Source organism: Crotalus tigris, unplaced genomic scaffold (genome assembly GCF_016545835.1).
Source record: "Crotalus tigris isolate CLP2741 ecotype Arizona unplaced genomic scaffold, ASM1654583v1 scf7180000018306.2785112, whole genome shotgun sequence".
In the NCBI taxonomy this organism is placed as follows: Eukaryota; Metazoa; Chordata; class Lepidosauria; order Squamata; family Viperidae; genus Crotalus; species Crotalus tigris.
Genome location: NW_024096934.1, coordinates 172,646 through 190,572, shown reverse-complemented (window position 1 = coordinate 190,572; position 17,927 = coordinate 172,646). Strand labels below are relative to the sequence as shown.

The 17,927-nt window shown below is 40.4% G+C and overlaps 1 protein-coding gene across 2 annotated transcripts in view; it reads left to right on the top strand.

Moving 5' to 3' along the window:
- Nucleotides 1–17,927, top strand: part of MED13 (mediator complex subunit 13) — a 168,274-nt gene that overhangs the window by 32,331 nt on the left and 118,016 nt on the right. For both annotated transcript variants that reach the window (XM_039349995.1, XM_039349993.1), the window contains exon 3: nucleotides 14–182. In XM_039349995.1, coding sequence (XP_039205929.1) covers nucleotides 14–182 — 169 coding nt within the window. The remainder of the gene's footprint in view (nucleotides 1–13; nucleotides 183–17,927) is intronic.

Here is a 17,927-nt window from a genome sequence, read left to right as displayed (position 1 = left end):
TTAATCCCTGCAGATGAGGAAGACGGTGTATGGGAAAATGGGCTTTCCTATGAATGTCGAACTCTGCTCTTCAAAGCAATTCACAACTTGGTGGAAAGATGTTTAATGAACCGGAACTTTGTCCGTATTGGGAAGTGGTTTGTTAAGCCTTATGAGAAAGATGAAAAACCTATCAATAAAAGGTAAAGTATCTTATGATTTTTTCCCGTTTTCTTTTTCTCTGTAGCCTTTACTGTATGTATGTATATATGTATGTATGTATTTGTGTGTGTGTGTGTGTGTGTGTGTGTGTGTGTGTGTGTGTGTGTATGAAATTATAGGTAGTCCTTGACTTACAACAGTTCATTTAGTGTCAACAGCACTGAAAAAAGTGATTTATGACTAGTTTTCATATTTAGACTGTTCCAGCATCTCCTTGGTCACATGATCAAAATTCAGATGCTTGTCAACTGTCTCATATTTATGACGGTTGCAGTGTCCCGGGATCATTTTATCACGTTTTGCAACCTTTTGACAAGCAAAGTCGATGGGGAAGCCAGATTCACTTAACAACCATGTTACTGACTTAATGGCTGCAGTGATTCACTTAACAACTGTGGCAAGAAAGTTTGTAAAATGGGGCAAAATTGACTTAACAACTATCTGGCTTACCAATAGAAATTTTGGGCTCAATTGTGGTCGAAAGTCAAGGACTACCTGTAAATAGAAAAATGGGAAGAAGTAAACTGATCTTTTCATTTAGGTGCAAATATTATTTGATGATAGAACTGATTTTCAACTTCCTGGAATAAACTCTGCTTCTGCAATGCCTATATAAAATCTTATTTTATTTTTTGCATGTGCTGGTATCAGTCAAGGCAGAGTTGCTTTTGTATCCTTTCCTTGGCCGCTGTCATCTCAAAGAGTTATAGCTCTGAGAAGAGATGCAAAGAAATGCCATGCAAACGTCTTTTATTAACATACTTTTTGGAATCATGACAATAATGGCATGTAGCTATTTGGGTCCATTAAAAAATAAATGGAAAAGGTCATAATGCGATTGAACTTTTCATTGGAATTGGCTCCAGGTCCAAAGTTTTATGATTTAGCTGAGAAAATATAACTATATCTCTATTACTTTTAAATTTAAGAACATAGGAACTTACTTGTCTTCCGCTATGTGCCACATGTGACCTTCATTGGCTTTGTTTTAAAGCAGTGGTTCTTAACCTGTGGGTCGGGACCCCATTTGGGGTCGAACGACCATTTCACGGGGGTCGCCAAACAACACAGTCTGCCATTCCCCCCCCCCTTTCCTTAGCTGTGCTACTCCCTTTTATTCTATTGGCTTTTGAAAGCCAACAGCATAGACTCTCTTGAATAGAATCTAATTCTATTGGCTTTCAAAAGCCAATAGGAATTGTCCAGGCTGTCTCTGCTCTGCTGAGCCCGCCAAAAGTCCCATTCTGCAAACGGTGTTGCACCAGTTGAGTAGTCCTCGAGTTACGACCGGTTGAGTAGTCCTCGACTTACGACCGGTTGGGGGTCGCGACATTAAAAAGGTTGAGAACCACTGTTTTAAAGTCATTGTAAATTGAGTTTATGGATTCTTGCATCTGTTCAGTGCATTTTTCTTTGTTTGGAAAAATGCAAAAAAGTAATTTGTGGAGTTCTTTGGTGTCATTTGTATTTGGAAAATGGGATGCCTTTAGAATGCTCCTGACAGAAATTCATTCAGTTATTTCATTCAATGCCTCCAGAAGCTGTGAATGCTCCAACGCTGGAGGTTTTTAAGAAGAGATTGGACAGCCACTTTTCTGAAATGGTATACGGCAAGGTAGGCAACCTTGGCTCTTTTATGACTCGTGGACTTCAACTCCCAGAAACTCAGGAATTCTGGGAGTTGAAGTCCACGAGTCATAAAAGAGCCAAGGTTGCCTACTCCTGGATAGAGTTTCCTGCTTGAGCAGCAGGTTGGACTAGAAGATCTCCAAGGGCCTTTCCATCTTTGTTATTTTGTTATTCTGTTAATTATTTTGTTAGAGGTTACCATAATTCTTACTGTAAATTGTGCAGCATGAACTCTATGTACATTACTGAAAGTTCATTGGCTGTTAGTTCATCATGTTTGTTCAGTATTTTAGGATGAGCTCCTAAGAGGTTTTTGGTATGGCAAAATGCTCACTGTGAGAAATATGAAGCAGGTTTTTTTTGTCTGTGAGTTCTCTTGCTCAATATTAAAAAAAAATGATGCATGTACACTTTTTATTTCATCAGAATATGTTAATAATGCCAATTATGGTGTTTTATGAAAATTCAGTTATAGCCTGCACTGATATTAACCTGGCAAAGAAAGATATACTTAGATTTTCTTCACAATGAATTCTTAACTAATTTTCATGTGGCATTCTTCAGTGTAGTTTAATTTGGCAGGGTTAAGTGCTGTTTGTGCATAATAGTTGTTTTATGTAATTTCATTTCTGAAACGGCTTATTTTTTTTCCCCTAGTTTTAGATGGCTTAAGGTTTTTTCACAAGTAAAGTATTGATTAAATGGGCTCTCTATTTTAAGCACAATAGGAATAGGAATAAGAATAGAATATTTTATTTGGTCAAGTGTGGTTAGACACAAAAGGAATTTGTTTCTGGTATAGAAATACTCAGTGTACTGAGTAAGAAGAGATTTTTAAAAATAAAATTAAAATGAATGATTTTTTAGGTACCAAAGATGTTAAGCACCTAGCATCGCCAGGGAGATAACTATGCAAACAGAGTTCTTTAAAAATAGTTTATATTTATTCTTATGGAAACTAACCAAATTGAGAAGCAACCTAGAATTATGGAGAAACTTCCTGACAGTTAGAACAATTAACCAGTGGAACAACCTGCCTCCAGAAGCAGTGAATGTGCCAACACTGGAAGTTTTTAAGAAGAAACTGGACAGCCATTTGTCTGAAATGGTATAGGGCAGACATGTCAAACACAAGGTCCGGGGCCCGGAGGCGGCCCACGAAGTTGTTTCATGTGGCCCGCAAAGCCATCCTGGAAACAGTTAGGGAATGGCTCCTGCTGCCTTGGCCCTGGCCGGCCGGGAGCCAATGTACAATTTTGTGGTGGCCATCTATGCTGAAACGCATTCAGTTTTAGCTCCACAAGGCCGTCTGGAAACAGCGAGGAACCAGCCCCTGCCGTGTCGGCCCCACCCCCTGGGTAAATGCTGGGGAGGTGTCACCCTTTGTGAGGAATGAAGAAATGCACCATCGCCTGGAAGTGGCCAGCAAATGGCCCTACTTCACCTATCCAGCCTGATGGGCTCTGCCCCGGTCCCACCCCCTTCTGCCAGAGACCCTCAGATCTGTCCCACTCCTGCCCAGACCCCCACAGGCACCCTTGATACAAATGATGTAGAGCTGGCCACACCCACCCAATAGGCCACACCCACTCCATCCACGCCCATCCAGTAGGCCGCACCTACCCGCCCTCCCTGAGGGCAACTGCAATGCTGATGTGGCCCTCAATGAAATTGAGTTTGATATCCCTGGTATAGGGCTACCTGCCTGAGTAGGGGGTTGGACTTGATGACCTCCAACTTCCCTTCCAACTTTATTATTGTTGTTGTTGTTGTTACTATTATTATAGTTTGGAAGTTAACAGATGAAAGAATCTGGGCTGACACAATAAGCAAAATATATGAGGAGAGTCTAAAGGGACAGATAGTCCTCGACTTAAAACCAAAATTGGGAACAGGAATTTCTGTTGATAAGCAAAGATGGTTGTTAAGTGACTGATGCCCAGTTTTATGATCATAAAAAGTAATAGTAGTTAAATGAATCATGTGGTCATTAAGTGAACCCAGATTTCCCCATTGACTTCGCTTGTCGGAAGCTGGCTGGGAAGGTCACAAATAGTGATCACATGACCCCAGGATGCTGAAACCATTGTAAGTAAGATGTTGGTTGCCAAGCCCCTGAATTTGGCTCACATGACATGGGAATGCTGTCACAAGTGCAAAGATGGGTCGTAAGTCACTTTTTTCAGTGCCCCTGTAACTTTGAATGGTCGCTAAATGAATGGTTATAAGTAGAGGATTATCTGTACATTAGAAGCCAGAGAAGAGCATCATTTGCTCATAACAGAGATCCATCTCAGCTAGAATGCTGTATCCACAGACATCTCATGTTTCAGAGAGGTAGCCGTACAAGAAAGTAAACATAATTTCACCCCCTTATCCATATTCCTCAGTAAAATGCCTTTAATTTGAATTAGGACCCCTGAGGTTATAGCTATCATGGCAATTAAATACCTTTTCCTTTAGGCCTTTACATCCTGTGATTATGAATTCTACAAAATAACCACGTGCCCAGTTTAAAAAGAGGTGAAGCTTTTGCAGAATCATTGTCTTAATTGTAAGAGGACCATTTGACTCTACCTTTACCTTACATATTCAGATGATGGTAAAGGAATCTGCTTTGCAGAGATGGCTAGATAACCCATAGCAGCATTCAAATAATGGTCTGTTGCAATGGCGGTTCTGAAGAAAAGCAAATAAAGGCTAGAATGCCAACTGCACAAGGGGGCATATTCAGAAGGCAAGGATATTTATTGGACAATGCTGAAGTGGAATTCACTTAAACTACAGTTCAGATTCTATCTTAGATAGTTCTGCCTTTTAACCTGGAATGCAGTGTAATGGAAAACAGCAGATATATAGCTCTGAGTGAAGGCAACAGGCATAAAAAGACCGAAAGAGCATTCCACTCAGCATCTGCTTTAATTAGTCTTTTGCTCCCTTCATCTTTGTACAACAAATGCAAAAAAATGCAATGAAATGAGAATATTAATAGCTGAAAACAGGAGAGAATTACTTAGATTGTCTAATACAGACATGTATCCGAATGTACAGCCCAAATGTTGGAGATGTGGTTGTCTGGATGCAACGTATTATTATATTTGGTGGTCATGTAGAAATGTAAAGGCTTTTTGGATTAAGATTTGGTGGAACATTCAGAAGATTTTTAATAGAAGGATAAAATTTACACCACAATTATTTTTGTTAGGTATTATTGTAGACTGTGATGGTAAAGAGATTACCTTAATGTTAAATTTTATTATGGCGGCAAGGTTGCTAATTGGGCAATATTGGAAGAAGGATTCCTTGCCTACCATAGAAGAATGGTTTCTTAAAGTTTCTTATTTATCAGAAATGGCAAAAATTTCGGCTTATCTGAAAGACCATTCACAAGAGATATATATCCCGGTGTGGAAAAGATGGGTAAATTTTGTACAGAATAAATATGGGATCAGGAAGTATTATTTAGCTTTTGAATAATCTATAGTTTAAAATGGGTATGGTTGGATTTGTAGTTTCTATGTATTGGAGTTAAAGTACTTTAAATTTTTTGGATGTATGTATAGTGGATTGATGTTCATTTAATTTGTATGGGTTTTTTTTGTTTCTTTAACCCTGTATTCAGCTCTGGGAAGGAGGGGGGGGTTATAGGGTGGGAGGGGGGTATTTTATTGTAAAAAGTTTATAAAATTTTTAATAAAAAAATAAATAAAAAAAACAAACAGGAGAGAATTACTTAGATTAGTGGTTCTCAACGTTTGTGTGACGGCGACCCCCATCACACAAACGTTCTGCGCATGTGCGGTGCCGCCCCCATGCGCGGTGTGCATGCGCGGCGCTGCCCCCGGAGGGGAGAAAATAGCGGATCGCCGCCTTTGGCGACCCCCGAAAAATGGTCGATCGACCCCAAATGGGGTCGCGACCCATAGGTTGAGAACCGCTGACTTAGATTGTCTAATACAGAAATGTCAAACTCGTGACGTCATGCGACGTCGCGCAACGTATCAGGACTGTTTTGCCATTGCTGGTAATGGGGCGGGTGCAGCTTCCGCGTGACGCAACCGGCCCGCGGACCAGCAGTTTGACACCCCTGTTCTAATATTTTGATCAGTAACTTCTCCGTTTTCTTCTATCTTAATCTGAAATCAAAAGAGGCCGTTCCAACTCTGGGTATCAAAATAAACATCTTTTACAAATCCTATTAAAAAAAACCCCCAGCAGCTCATTGTTACAATTATAGTCCACAATTGAGCCCTAAATTTCTGTTGCTAAGTGAGACAGATGTTAAGTGAGTTTTGCCCCATTTTACGACCTTTCTTGTTAAGTGAAGCATTGCAGTTGTTAAGTTAGTAACACGGTTGTTAAGTGAATCCGGCTTCCCCATTGACTTTGCTTGTCAGAAGGACGCATACGGCGATCACATGACCCCCCACGACACTGCAACCATCATAAATACGACCAGTTGCCAAGAGTCTTAATTTTGGTCACGTGACCACGGGGGATGCAGCAATGGTCGTAAGTGTGAAAAATGGTCATATGTCACTTTTTTCAATGCTGTTGTAACTTGGAACAATCACTAAATGAATGGTTGCAACTACCTGTAATTCAGTGGTTCTCAACCTCTGGGTCCGGACCCCATTTGGAGTCGAATGACCATTTCATGGGGGTCGCCAAACAACGCAGTCCACCATTTTTTCCCCCTTTTCCTTAGCTGTGCTACTCCCTTTTATTCTATTGGCTTTTGAAAGCTAATAGAATAGACTCTCTTGAATAGAGTCTAATTCTATTGGCTTTCAAAAGCCAATAGGAATTGTCCAGGTTGTCTCTGCCCTGCTGAGCCCGCCAAAAGTCCCATTCTGCAAACGGTGCTGCACCAGTTGAGTAGTCCTCGACTTACGACCGGTTGAGTAGTCCTCGACTTACGATCAGTTGGGGGGTTGCAGCATTAAAAAGGTTGAGAACCACTGCTGTAATTGCTGTTACGGGTTTGAGTACAGGTTTAATTTGCTAATATTAAAAGTAATGCTGGTATCAAGCAGATGTGGTCTGGGGAGGTTCTTAAGAAATTTCCAGAAACTGATCCTTTGGATATTTTTTCTTCCTTGTTGCTTAGGGTTTTTGATTTGAAGATATAATGATTGCTGTGAGGGAACATGGGCACTTGATTGAGATGCCACTCCTTTTTCTTGGCCAAAGGTTTATCTAATACCTGCTTCCTAATCACTTTTCACTTGAAATGGCCAAGGTTATCTTTTGGTTGTTGTTCTCTTCTCACTTTGTAAGTTTGAACTTTCGGTCAAAATGTAATTTCTTTGCCGTAAAATGGATTTGCTCTGCATGCTGAGGTTGCGTGAGCTACGTATGCTGAGCTTGAGTCTCTTTTAGATTTTTCTTAATCCCACCTTTATTCTTTTTTTATAAATAACTCGAGGCAGCAAACTCACTTTGTGCTTTCTCCTCCTCTTATCTTCCCCACAACAAGAACCCTGTGAAGTGTGTTAGGCTGAGAATGTGACTGGTCCAAAGTCACTCAGCTGGCTTTCATGCCTAAATCAGGACTAGAACTCACAGTCTCCTAGTGACTGGCTCTAAAGCAACGGTTCTCAACCTGTGGGTTGCGACCCCATTTGGGTCGAATGACCATTTCATGGGGGTCGCCAAACAACGCAGTCTGCCATTTTTCCCCCTTTTCCTTAGCTGTGCTACTCCCTTTTATTCTATTGGCTTTTGAAAGCCAACAGAATAGACTCTCTTGAATAGAGTCTAATTCTATTGGCTTTCAAAAGCCAATAGGAATTGTCCAGGCTGTCTCTGCCCTGCTGAGCCCGCCAAAAGTCCCATTCTGCAAATGGTGCTGCAAGTTGTCTGCAGTGAAGGCGAGCTGTCTGGAAGTTTCCACCCCTCCCTGCTGAGCAACTACTAAAAATGTAAGTAAAAGAGAGCCAGGGGTGGGAGGTGGAAGGCCGGCGGGCGCAGGGAGGGTTGCTGGCGCGCGTGGGGCCCGGCGGGTGCCTTACTTCCCTTGAGCTGGGCCAGCTGGTGGCCCAGCCAGTGGTTGGCCTGCTCCGTCTCTGCTGCTTGCCAGCTATGCCTCGGCCGGCGCAGTGGGCGGCACCACGCATGTGCGGCGCTCCCGGACAGGGAAAGTCCTCGACTTACGACTGATTGGGTAGTCCTCGACTTACGACCGGTTGGGGGGTCGCAGCATTAAAAAGGTTGAGAACCACTGCTCTAAAGTCACCTAACCAGCTTGCATGCCTAAGGTGAGATTAGAACTTACAGTCTCCTAGAGGTTGGCTCTAAAGCCATCCAGCCAGGTTGCATGCCTAAATTGGGACTAGAACTCACAGCCTGCTGGTTCCTAGCCTGGTGTCTTAATCACTACTGTAACCGGCTGTATTTCCTCTGCCACCCAGGCTCTGATGGAGAATAGGAGCCTAAAAACGTCCCGTATCTTTAAATCTACAGTATCAAACTATTTTTTTAAAAAACGCTACAGAGGGTGGTGGGGTTTCTTTTAGCAGTTTTGCATGATATATATGCACTCTAAATCTCTCTCTCTCTCTCTCTATATATATATATAGTGCATGAGATTTAGAGTGCATGAGATTTATCTATTGGACTGCTTCCAGGAGCACTGTTACAATATTTCTTTAAAATAAGTTGTTAAAAACCACGGGCCGGGCTGTTTAGACATTGGTTGCTTAAGAATAGTTAAATTCTGTAAATGCAGATAAGCAATTCCCACATTAAAGTGTAGTTAGTTACACACTCCTTTCGTTGAAACAGAATACCAGCTCACCTTTAAAATAAATTCATGTAAAGTTTGCGATGATGATTAGATAAAAGGTTTAATGAACAACTCGCTGATAGTTGAATGAACAGAAATAATTAGACTCTTAAGTATCTTTATACTTAGCCTTGGCCCTTTATGTTCCCCATGGACACAGTAGTTTGAGGAAATTTTATAAAAAAAAAACCCACAGTGGGAGTCATTTTTCCTTTAGGATTTCTCTGCTAGCTTAATTCCAGCCATTTTTGTTAAACAGCAGCGCTCCCACTGAGCACTCTTGTTACTTGGAGACAGTCTTACCTTTATTTTGTTTCTCAGAAAGATAGGTGAAACTTAAAAAGAAGTGAAATGTGTACAGACTCGTTTTTTCTAATCAAAGGAATGTTTTGTGGAGGGGAGAAATCGGGACTCCTCTATCCCTTAGCTGTTTAATTAGATATTAAGCCCACCCTGCCCTAGAGGGAAATTAAAGTTGTCTTGCCTGATCTCCTTTGAGTTCCACCTCCAGCTTCAAATTATTATCCTGCTATATGGAAGAATAATGGTATAAAAACAACTCTGAGCTATTGATTTTGAGAAGCAGGGAGCTATGGTAGCCTTTTGCGACAAAACAAGGTTTCATGGCACCTTAAGTATTAACAAGTGTATTAAGTCAACCTCAGATGCTATTTCTTTAAAACAGTGGTTCTTAAACCTTTTTGGACGAATCGCCTCCTTGAGCCAATGAGGAAGTTGTCATCGCCCCCCCTCCCCCAACATAACCTCTCAATCACAACATAGGAAATAATTCTTCAATTTATGCAAACACTTTTTTGTGTTCTTTAAAATTGTCATCAGGACATATCGATGCAAATAATTTATTTCCAGTGTTTTCCCCATATCTCCCATATTCTGGCCAATGGCGCGCCACTGTATGGGTAGAGGGCTACGCAACGCGCATGAAGATAAGCGATGCATATTCACATATGTACGGCGTTCTGTACTGAAGCTAGCTGGAGGAACATTTGAAAACACAATTCAATCTACTAATAGCGAGCGATCTGATGTTTTTATACGACAGATATATAGCGATTCACTGTACAAAAAAGTCTCAAAAGTGTCCCCAAAATGTCTCGCTCCATCGCCCCCATATCGCCCCCTTTTCGTTCCTTCGCCCCTGTGTCGCCCCTTTTCGTTCCATTGCCCCCCTGAAAAATGAAATTGCCCCCTGGGGGGCAATATCGCTCAGGTTAAGAACCACTGCTTTAAAAGTGCTACAAGCCTCGTGTTTACTTAATCTGTATAGGGAGGCCTTAACTTAACAACAGTTTGTTTGGTGACCATTCAAAGTTACAACCGCACTGAAAAAAGTAGCTTATGCCTGTTTTTCACACTTACGACTATTGCAGCATTCCCATTGTCACGTGATCAGAATTTGGATCTTTGGCAACTGGTGTATATTTACGACGGTTGCAGTGTCCTGGGATCATGTGATCCTGTTTTGCAACCTTCGGACATCAAAGTTAATGGAGAAGTCAGTTTCACTTAACATTTTACAGGTAGTCCTCGACTTACAACTACAATTGAGCCCCATTTTTTTTGTTGCTAAGTGAGAAGGTTGTTAAGTAAATTTTGCCCCATTTCACAAGCCTTTCTTGCCACAGTTGTGGACTAGTTGCCAAGTATCCAAATTCTGATCATGTGAACATGAAGATGCTGCAACTGTTGTTAAGTGTGAAAAATGGTTATGTCACTTTTTCAGTAATGCAACTTTGAACGGTCACCAAATGAATTGTTGTAAGTCAAGGATTGCTTGTAGTAATGTAACTAGTGATTCAACTTTCTCACTTAGCAGCAGAAATTTTGTAATTGTAGTCCAATTGTACTTGTAAGTTGAGAACTACCTCTCTGTGGTAGTCTACTTCAGGGCTTTTCAACCAATGGTATGGATACCACCTGTGGTACATTGGCACCTGGCAGGTGGTACGCGGCCATCCTAGAAAAGTGGTAGCAGGGGAGGGGAATGAGCTGAACCGGTGGCAGCATCGCACAAGCCTGAGCGAGAGATGGCTGGAGCTGCAGGGCTGTCAGGGCTCAGTGGAAGCACTAGGATCAGCGCCAGGCTCCAGCTGGAGCTCGGCGCTGATCCTGGTGCTTCTGCTGAAGCCTGAAGAAGCACCAATCAGCTGGAAAGCAGCACTGATCCTGGTGCTACTGCTGAGCCCAGAAGAAGCGCTGATCAGCTGGAATGTTGCAGTCTCTCCAGGGTCTTGTGATTTACATTCAGATGCTTGGCAACTGATTCATATTTATGATGGTCACAGTGTCCCAGGGTCATGTGAAGTGACCAAAACCTGCTGCAACCACCCAGCAGACGGGGGGAATAAAAACCAAACACCCCCCACCCCACCCCTGCTGCCAGTCTTCAACAGAAATGCTCACAACAATGAAAACCTCGGACAGGAGGAAGAGCACGGCCGGGCAGGTAGGCAGGTGTCTTGCTCGGCTGTGGCTTGGGGGGCACTTTTTTCAGTGCCATTGTAACTTCGAACAGTCACTAAGCGAACTGTTGTAAGTCGAGGACTACCTGTACTTTATCACTTTTTTCCTTTTTTTTTTGGGTCATCAAGTTTTTGACACCTTGCTAGGCGACTGGTGGTACTCGGATATGCCATATCCTAAAAGTGGTACAATGGGTGAAAAGGTTGAAGAGCCCTGGTCTACTTAACTAGAAGATGGGCTGTATCAGGGTGTTTCTTTAAACTTTTAAATGCATTTACTTCAGGTAAAATATCTTACTTTAGGGAAACATTTAAAAACTACAGAATGAAATTTAATGGCACTCTACTTACAAGATTCGGTTGAAATTAAAAAGAGTCTGCTTGTCATCGCTACTTGATGGAATGGCTGTGCACCTGGAAATTGAACAGAAGTGCCTACAGCCATATATTGCACAATTAGGTTGGGTATAATTAGATTTGAAAATGGCAGAACTAAAAATTCCCTGTCTTCTCTCTATGAATATCTAGATTTATAAAGGGGAAATTGTCTGTCTTCAGCTATCTTTTTTTTATGGTATAAAGATGTACCCAACAATATTTAGAAACGTTCTGTGATCACTTAACAATCCTGGACATTTAAAAAATGCCAGCGATACATCTAATACTAATGACTTAAAGCAGTGTTTCCCAAACTTGACAATTTTAAGGCATGTGGACTTCAACTCCCAGAATTCCACAGCCAGCGTTGCTGGCTGTGGAATTCTGGGAGTTGAAGTCCTCATGCCTTAAAATTGTCAAGTTTGGGAAACACTGACTTAAAGTTTAAGTAATTAAGTATCAACATACAAAATACAGACTCCTGACAGTCCTTGATTTACGATCCCTGTTGAGCCCAAAATATCTGTTGCTAAAAGAGTTGTTAAATGAGTTTTGTCACGTTTTATGACCTTTCTTGCTACAGTCAAGTAGCTCACTGTAGTCGTTAAGATAGTAACATGGTTGTGAAATGAATTTGGCTTCCCCGTTGATTTTGCTTGTTAGAAGGCTGCAAAAGGTGACAAGGACCCTGGGACAGTGTCATAAATCACTTTTTTTCAGTGCCATTGTAACTTCTGAATGGTCACTAAACAAAAGATTGCATGCATTGCATTTCGCAACTGCAATGATTCACTTAACAACTTGTTAAGTGACAAGAAAGGTTGTAAAATGGGCAAAACCCCTTTAATTGTCTTGTTCAGCATCGGAAATTTTGGGCTCAGTTGTGGTTGTAAGTCAAGGACTACCTGTAATTTCCCCCCAATCAAGAAAGTTCATTCTATTTTTGTATATACCTATTAACAGTATTTTAAAACAAACCTTTAAATTGTTTAATGAAACATAATGTATACTGAGCTTTGCACAGAAGTGCAGGCAGTTCTCGATTTACAACCGTTCATATAGCGACCATTAAAAATTACAGTCTGCAGCATCTTTTATACAGCCAATCAGCATGCAAAACGTCATCCATGCAAACTCCTGTATGATTGCAATTAGCAACATTGTGATGTGTGCCCACAAAATTTAAAGCTTAAAGTGAGATTGTAAATATGCCATCACAGAAGTTAAGCAATGGATGAAATTTAAGATGGCTGCAGGTCTCAAAATATAATACGCAACCAGTGGCAGACCACAATTTTTTCCCAGGCAGGTTAAGTAGCTTTACTTAGATTGCGTATCTCTAATTAGTGTGTTGTAAAAATTAATTAAATACATTTACTTTTGGAAAACACTTTTGAAAGATGTATAAACCAAGAAAGGATATCTCTTGTACTAGGGGAAAATGCATGCTTTGAAGATTCTTTCATGTTGTAAGCTGACATGAAACTTGGGTAAAGTCCTAGTAAGAGTTTGAATTAACGACTGGAAAAAAATTAGTGATGAGGATTGCAAGTAGCATATATTTACTTCTAACCACTGTAGGAGCTTGAATGTCTTCCAAAATAAGTTAATGTGGTAACTTAAGTTGTTCTTATTTCTAATCAAAGATATACTGAATATCTACTATAAAAAATATATCAGCTTTGCTATGGTTTGATTTATTTGGTTATTTGATTTATATCAAAGAGCCGAGGTGGCGCAGCAGTTAGAGTGCAGTACTGCAGGCCACTTTAGCTGACTATGTTCAGCAGGTCAGCAGTTCAAATCTCACCGGCTCAAGGTTGACTCAGCCTTCCATCCTTCCGGGGTAGGTAAAATGAGGACCCAGATTGTTGGGGGCAATGTAAATATATATATACATTGCTTACTGGTGTACACCGCTTAGAGAGTGCTTGCACTTAAAGCAGTATATAAGTCTCATAAATAAAATAAAATATCCTACCTTAAACTCCAGGAACTCATGGAGATAAAGATAATACTCCAGTTTTTCCCCTCATCAACAATCCAACAAAATTGACTAAACTGAGAGACATCAAAGCAATTATCTGAGTTATTTATTAATTCAATTTGCATAGCTGCCTATCTCACAAGCATAACATGGTGAACTTCACTGGTTTAGGTCTCCCTGATGGGAACTACCCAAAGCTGGTTATAAAATGGACATCAATACATGTCTATCTAATTTTAGGCAGACTTGAATCTGGATTTCTTCAATTCTAATCCAATATTTTAACCCAGGGGTCTTCAAACTTGGCAACTGTAAGACTTTGTGGACTTCAACTCCCAGAATTCCTAAGCCAGCATGGAATTTCAAGCCAGAATTCCAGGCAAGTTGAAGTCCACAAGTTGTAAAGGGGCCATAGTTGCTCACTCCTGCACTAACAATGCTAGCTCGTACTGTTGCTGGTGTGCTGTTTTAAATCAGCTTCCACCATCTTTATTCCGGAAATGTTGGTTATCTTTGGAAAGATGTGCTGTGTAAATATTTAGACAGATGTATCAAAGCTGGTATTTTTCATTATAATTAGAATAACTGTTTGTAAGATCTTTGTGCCTTCAGACACCTCAGTTTCTCTTACTAATGCAGGCATGCTAATTGGACAAACTTTATTCTCTATGCTATACAAATAGTCCTTGACCTACAGACATTTGTTTAGTGACTGTTTGAGGATACAACAGCACTAAAAATGATTTATGACTTGTTTTCTGCACTTATGACTATGGCAGCATCCCAATGGTCATGTGATCAAAATTCGGATGCTTTGACCATATTTATGATGGTCGCAGTGTCCCGGGGTCATGTGATCACTTTTTGCAACCTTCTGCAAGCAAAAGTCAATGGGAAAGCCAGATCCATTAACAACCGTTTTATTAACTACAGTGATTCACTTAACAACCGTGGCAAGAAAGTTCATAAAATGGGGCAAAACTCCCTTAACAACTGTCCCACTTAGTAACAGAAATTTTTGGACTCCCCGGTGGTCATTTATCGAGGGCTACCTGTATTTAAGAGTAAAGCTTCAACTCTTTTAAGTTGCTGCTCTCTCCCACAAGAACAAATTAGCATTTGTTAATTTTTTATCCTTAGACAAGTATTCCTATTTTTTACTCTTCACAAAAGACCGAGAGTATTTATTATTATTTTTTAATAATTTAATAATTATAATAATTATTTTTAAAGAATTTATTTATTTATTTATTTGTTTGTTTGTTTGTCAGTCAAATTGAGAAACCTCACTCTCATTCTAACCACAGAGGATATATAGCTAATCTTCTCAACATCATTTCTTCTTTTACTCTACCGGATGCTCCATTTCCCAATCTTCTTTCCAAAGTGCCATAATATATTATTAGTTCCATTCAAGGGCAGCTGTAAAGGGTTTTCTTCCATCTTAAATATTCAAGCAGCACTAATTTCTTTTATGTGTAATTTGACTTAGTTTCCATCTTAAAGTAATCTTGGAGGAGAAATCAAGAAATTCCAAGCATATTCAAGCTGTCTGATTCTATGGAGGATTGATTTAAAAAAAAAAAATCCCCGGAGAATGTTTTGGAATTGAAATGCATTCTAGCACCTCAGAACTCCGGACCGCATTCCTCATCTTGCTGTGAGGAAAAGAAAATGTGTGCTTTTGTTCCCTTACTATTCTTCCATTATTATTTTTTTTTTTGCCCATTTTCTCTGGGCAGATAGTCCTTGACTTTCGATCACAAGTGAGCCGAAAATTTATATTGTTAAATTAGTTTTGCCCCATTTTATGACTTTTCTTGCCACAGTTGTTAAGTGGATCACTGAAGTTGTTAAGATAATAATAATAATAATAATAATAATAATAATAATAATAATAATAATAATAATAATAATAATCTGAAGCTGTATGGAAAAACATAATCTGAAATAGAATCGCTGCTCAACACTGTCCGTATATATAGCCAAGATATTGTTATGGAGTTTGGCTTGGACAAATGTGCCACACTTACTATCAAACAGGAAAAGTAGTGAAAACTGAAGGAATCAAGATGCCCCACGAAAATAACATTAAGAGTCTGGATGAGGAAGAGTACTACAAATACTTGGGTATACTTCAAGCTGACAATATCAAGCACACTGAAGTCAAGAAAAAGATTAGAGGTGAATACATCAAGAGAGTGAAGAAGATCTTAAAGTCCAAACTCAATGGAGGAAATACCATAAAGGCAATCAAAACCTGGGCAATCCCAGTCATTAAGTACACAGTTGGAATAGTGGACTGGACTCAAGCAGAACTAAAATCAATGGATAGGAACACCAGAAAAATAATGACAATAAATCATGCCCTTCATCCACGCATTGACATTGACAGACTTTATCTACCAAGGCAAATAGGTGGGCATGGAATGCTGCAAGTACATCAGATGGTTGAAGAAGAAAAAATGGCTTTGGAAGAATATCTGAAGGACAGTGATGAAGATGCACTGAAATTAGTATATCAGGAAGGCTTACTGACTAATGGAGAGACCAAACTGGCCTACAAGAAAGACCAAATGAAGAACAGAATAGAGGCATGGGAAGACAAAGCACTACATGGCCAATACATGAAAAAAATAGCTGGGAAAGCAGATAATAATAAAACCTGGCAATGGCTAAGAGCAGGAAAATTGAAGAAAGAGACCGAGGGACTAATTCTGGCTGCACAAGACCAAGCCTTAAGGACCAATGCATACAAAGTCAAAATTGAGAAGACAGCAACAGACAGTAAGTGCCGCCTATTCAAAGAAGCTGAAGAAACAGTGGACCACTTGGTAAGCTGTTGCAAGAAGATTGCACAGACTGATTACAAGCAGCGGCATGACAAAGTAGCAACAATGTTGCATTGGAAGATCTGCAAAAAATATCATTTGCCTGTAAGCAAAAACTGGTGGGATCATAAAATAGAGAAAGTCATAGAAAATGATAAATTAAACTGCTCTGGGACTTCAGAATTCAAACAGACAAGCACCTGCAACATAACACCCCAGACTTAACAATTGTCGATAAGAAAGACAAAAAAGTCTGGATAGTGGACGTGGCAGTGCCTGGAGATAGCAGAATAGAAGAGAAAGAACTGGATAAGATAACAAAATACAAAGACCTACAAATAGAAATAGAAAGACTGTGGCAAAAGCAAACAAGGGTAGTACCAATAGTAATAGGCTCCTTGGGTGCAATCCCAAAACAACTGGAGCACCACTTGAACACCATTGGCATTGACAAATTCGCTATTAGTCAATTGCAAAAGGCGGCATTACTAGGAACTGCTTCCATCCTGCGACAATATCTGTAATACCATCAAACATCCACATCTGCCTATCCCAGGTCCTGGGTAAGGACTCGATAGGTAGACAAAATGCCAAATCCAGTCTGAACATCTGGCTGACTGTGCAATGATCCCTAATAATAATAATAATAATAATAATAATAATAATAATAATAATAATGATGATGATGATGGTGGTGGTGGTGGTGATAATGATGATGATGTTGATGTTGGAAGGGACCTTGGAGGTCATCTAGTCCAACCCCCTGCTCAGGCAGGAGACCCTATACCACTTCAGACAAATGACTGTCCAGTCTCTTCTTAAAGACCTCCAGTGTTGGAGCATTCACTGCTTCTGGAGGCAGGTTGTTCCACTGGTTAATTGTTCTAACGGTCAGGAAGTTTCTCCTTAGTTCTAGGTTGCTTCTCTCCTTGATTAGTTTCCACCCGTTGCTTCTTGTCCTGCCTTCATGCGCCTTGGAAAATAGCTTGACTCCCTCTTCTTCGTGGCAGCCCCTGAGATATTGGAACACTGCTATCATGTCCACCCTCGTCCTTCTCTTCATTAAACTAGACATACCCAATTCCAGCAGCCTTTCCTTATATGCTTTAGCCTCCAGTCCCCTGATCATCTCTGTAGCTCTTCTCTGTACTCTTTCTAGAGTCTCACCATCTTTTTTACATCGTGGTAACCAAACTGGATGCAGTATTCCAAGTGTGGCCTTACCAAGGCATTGTAAAGCGGTATTAACATTAGTAACCCAGTTGTTAAGTGAATCTGGCTTTCCCATTGGCTTTGCTTGTCAGGAGGTTGCAAACGGTTTCACCTGAGACCCTGCGACCATCATAAATATGAACCAGTTGCCAAGCGTCCGAATTTTGATCACGTGACCCTGGGGACGGTGCAAAGGTTGTAACTGTGAAAACTGGTCATAAGTCACTTATTCAGTGCCATTGTAACTTTGTAAACAAACTGTTGTAAGTCGAGGACTACCTGTATAGCTACCGTTCATTTAACAACTGTTCAAAGTTACAACAACATTGACAAAAGTGACTTATGACCGTTTTCACATTTACAACCGTCGCAACATCCTCGTGGTCACGTGATCAAAATTCAGACGCTTGAGAACCGAC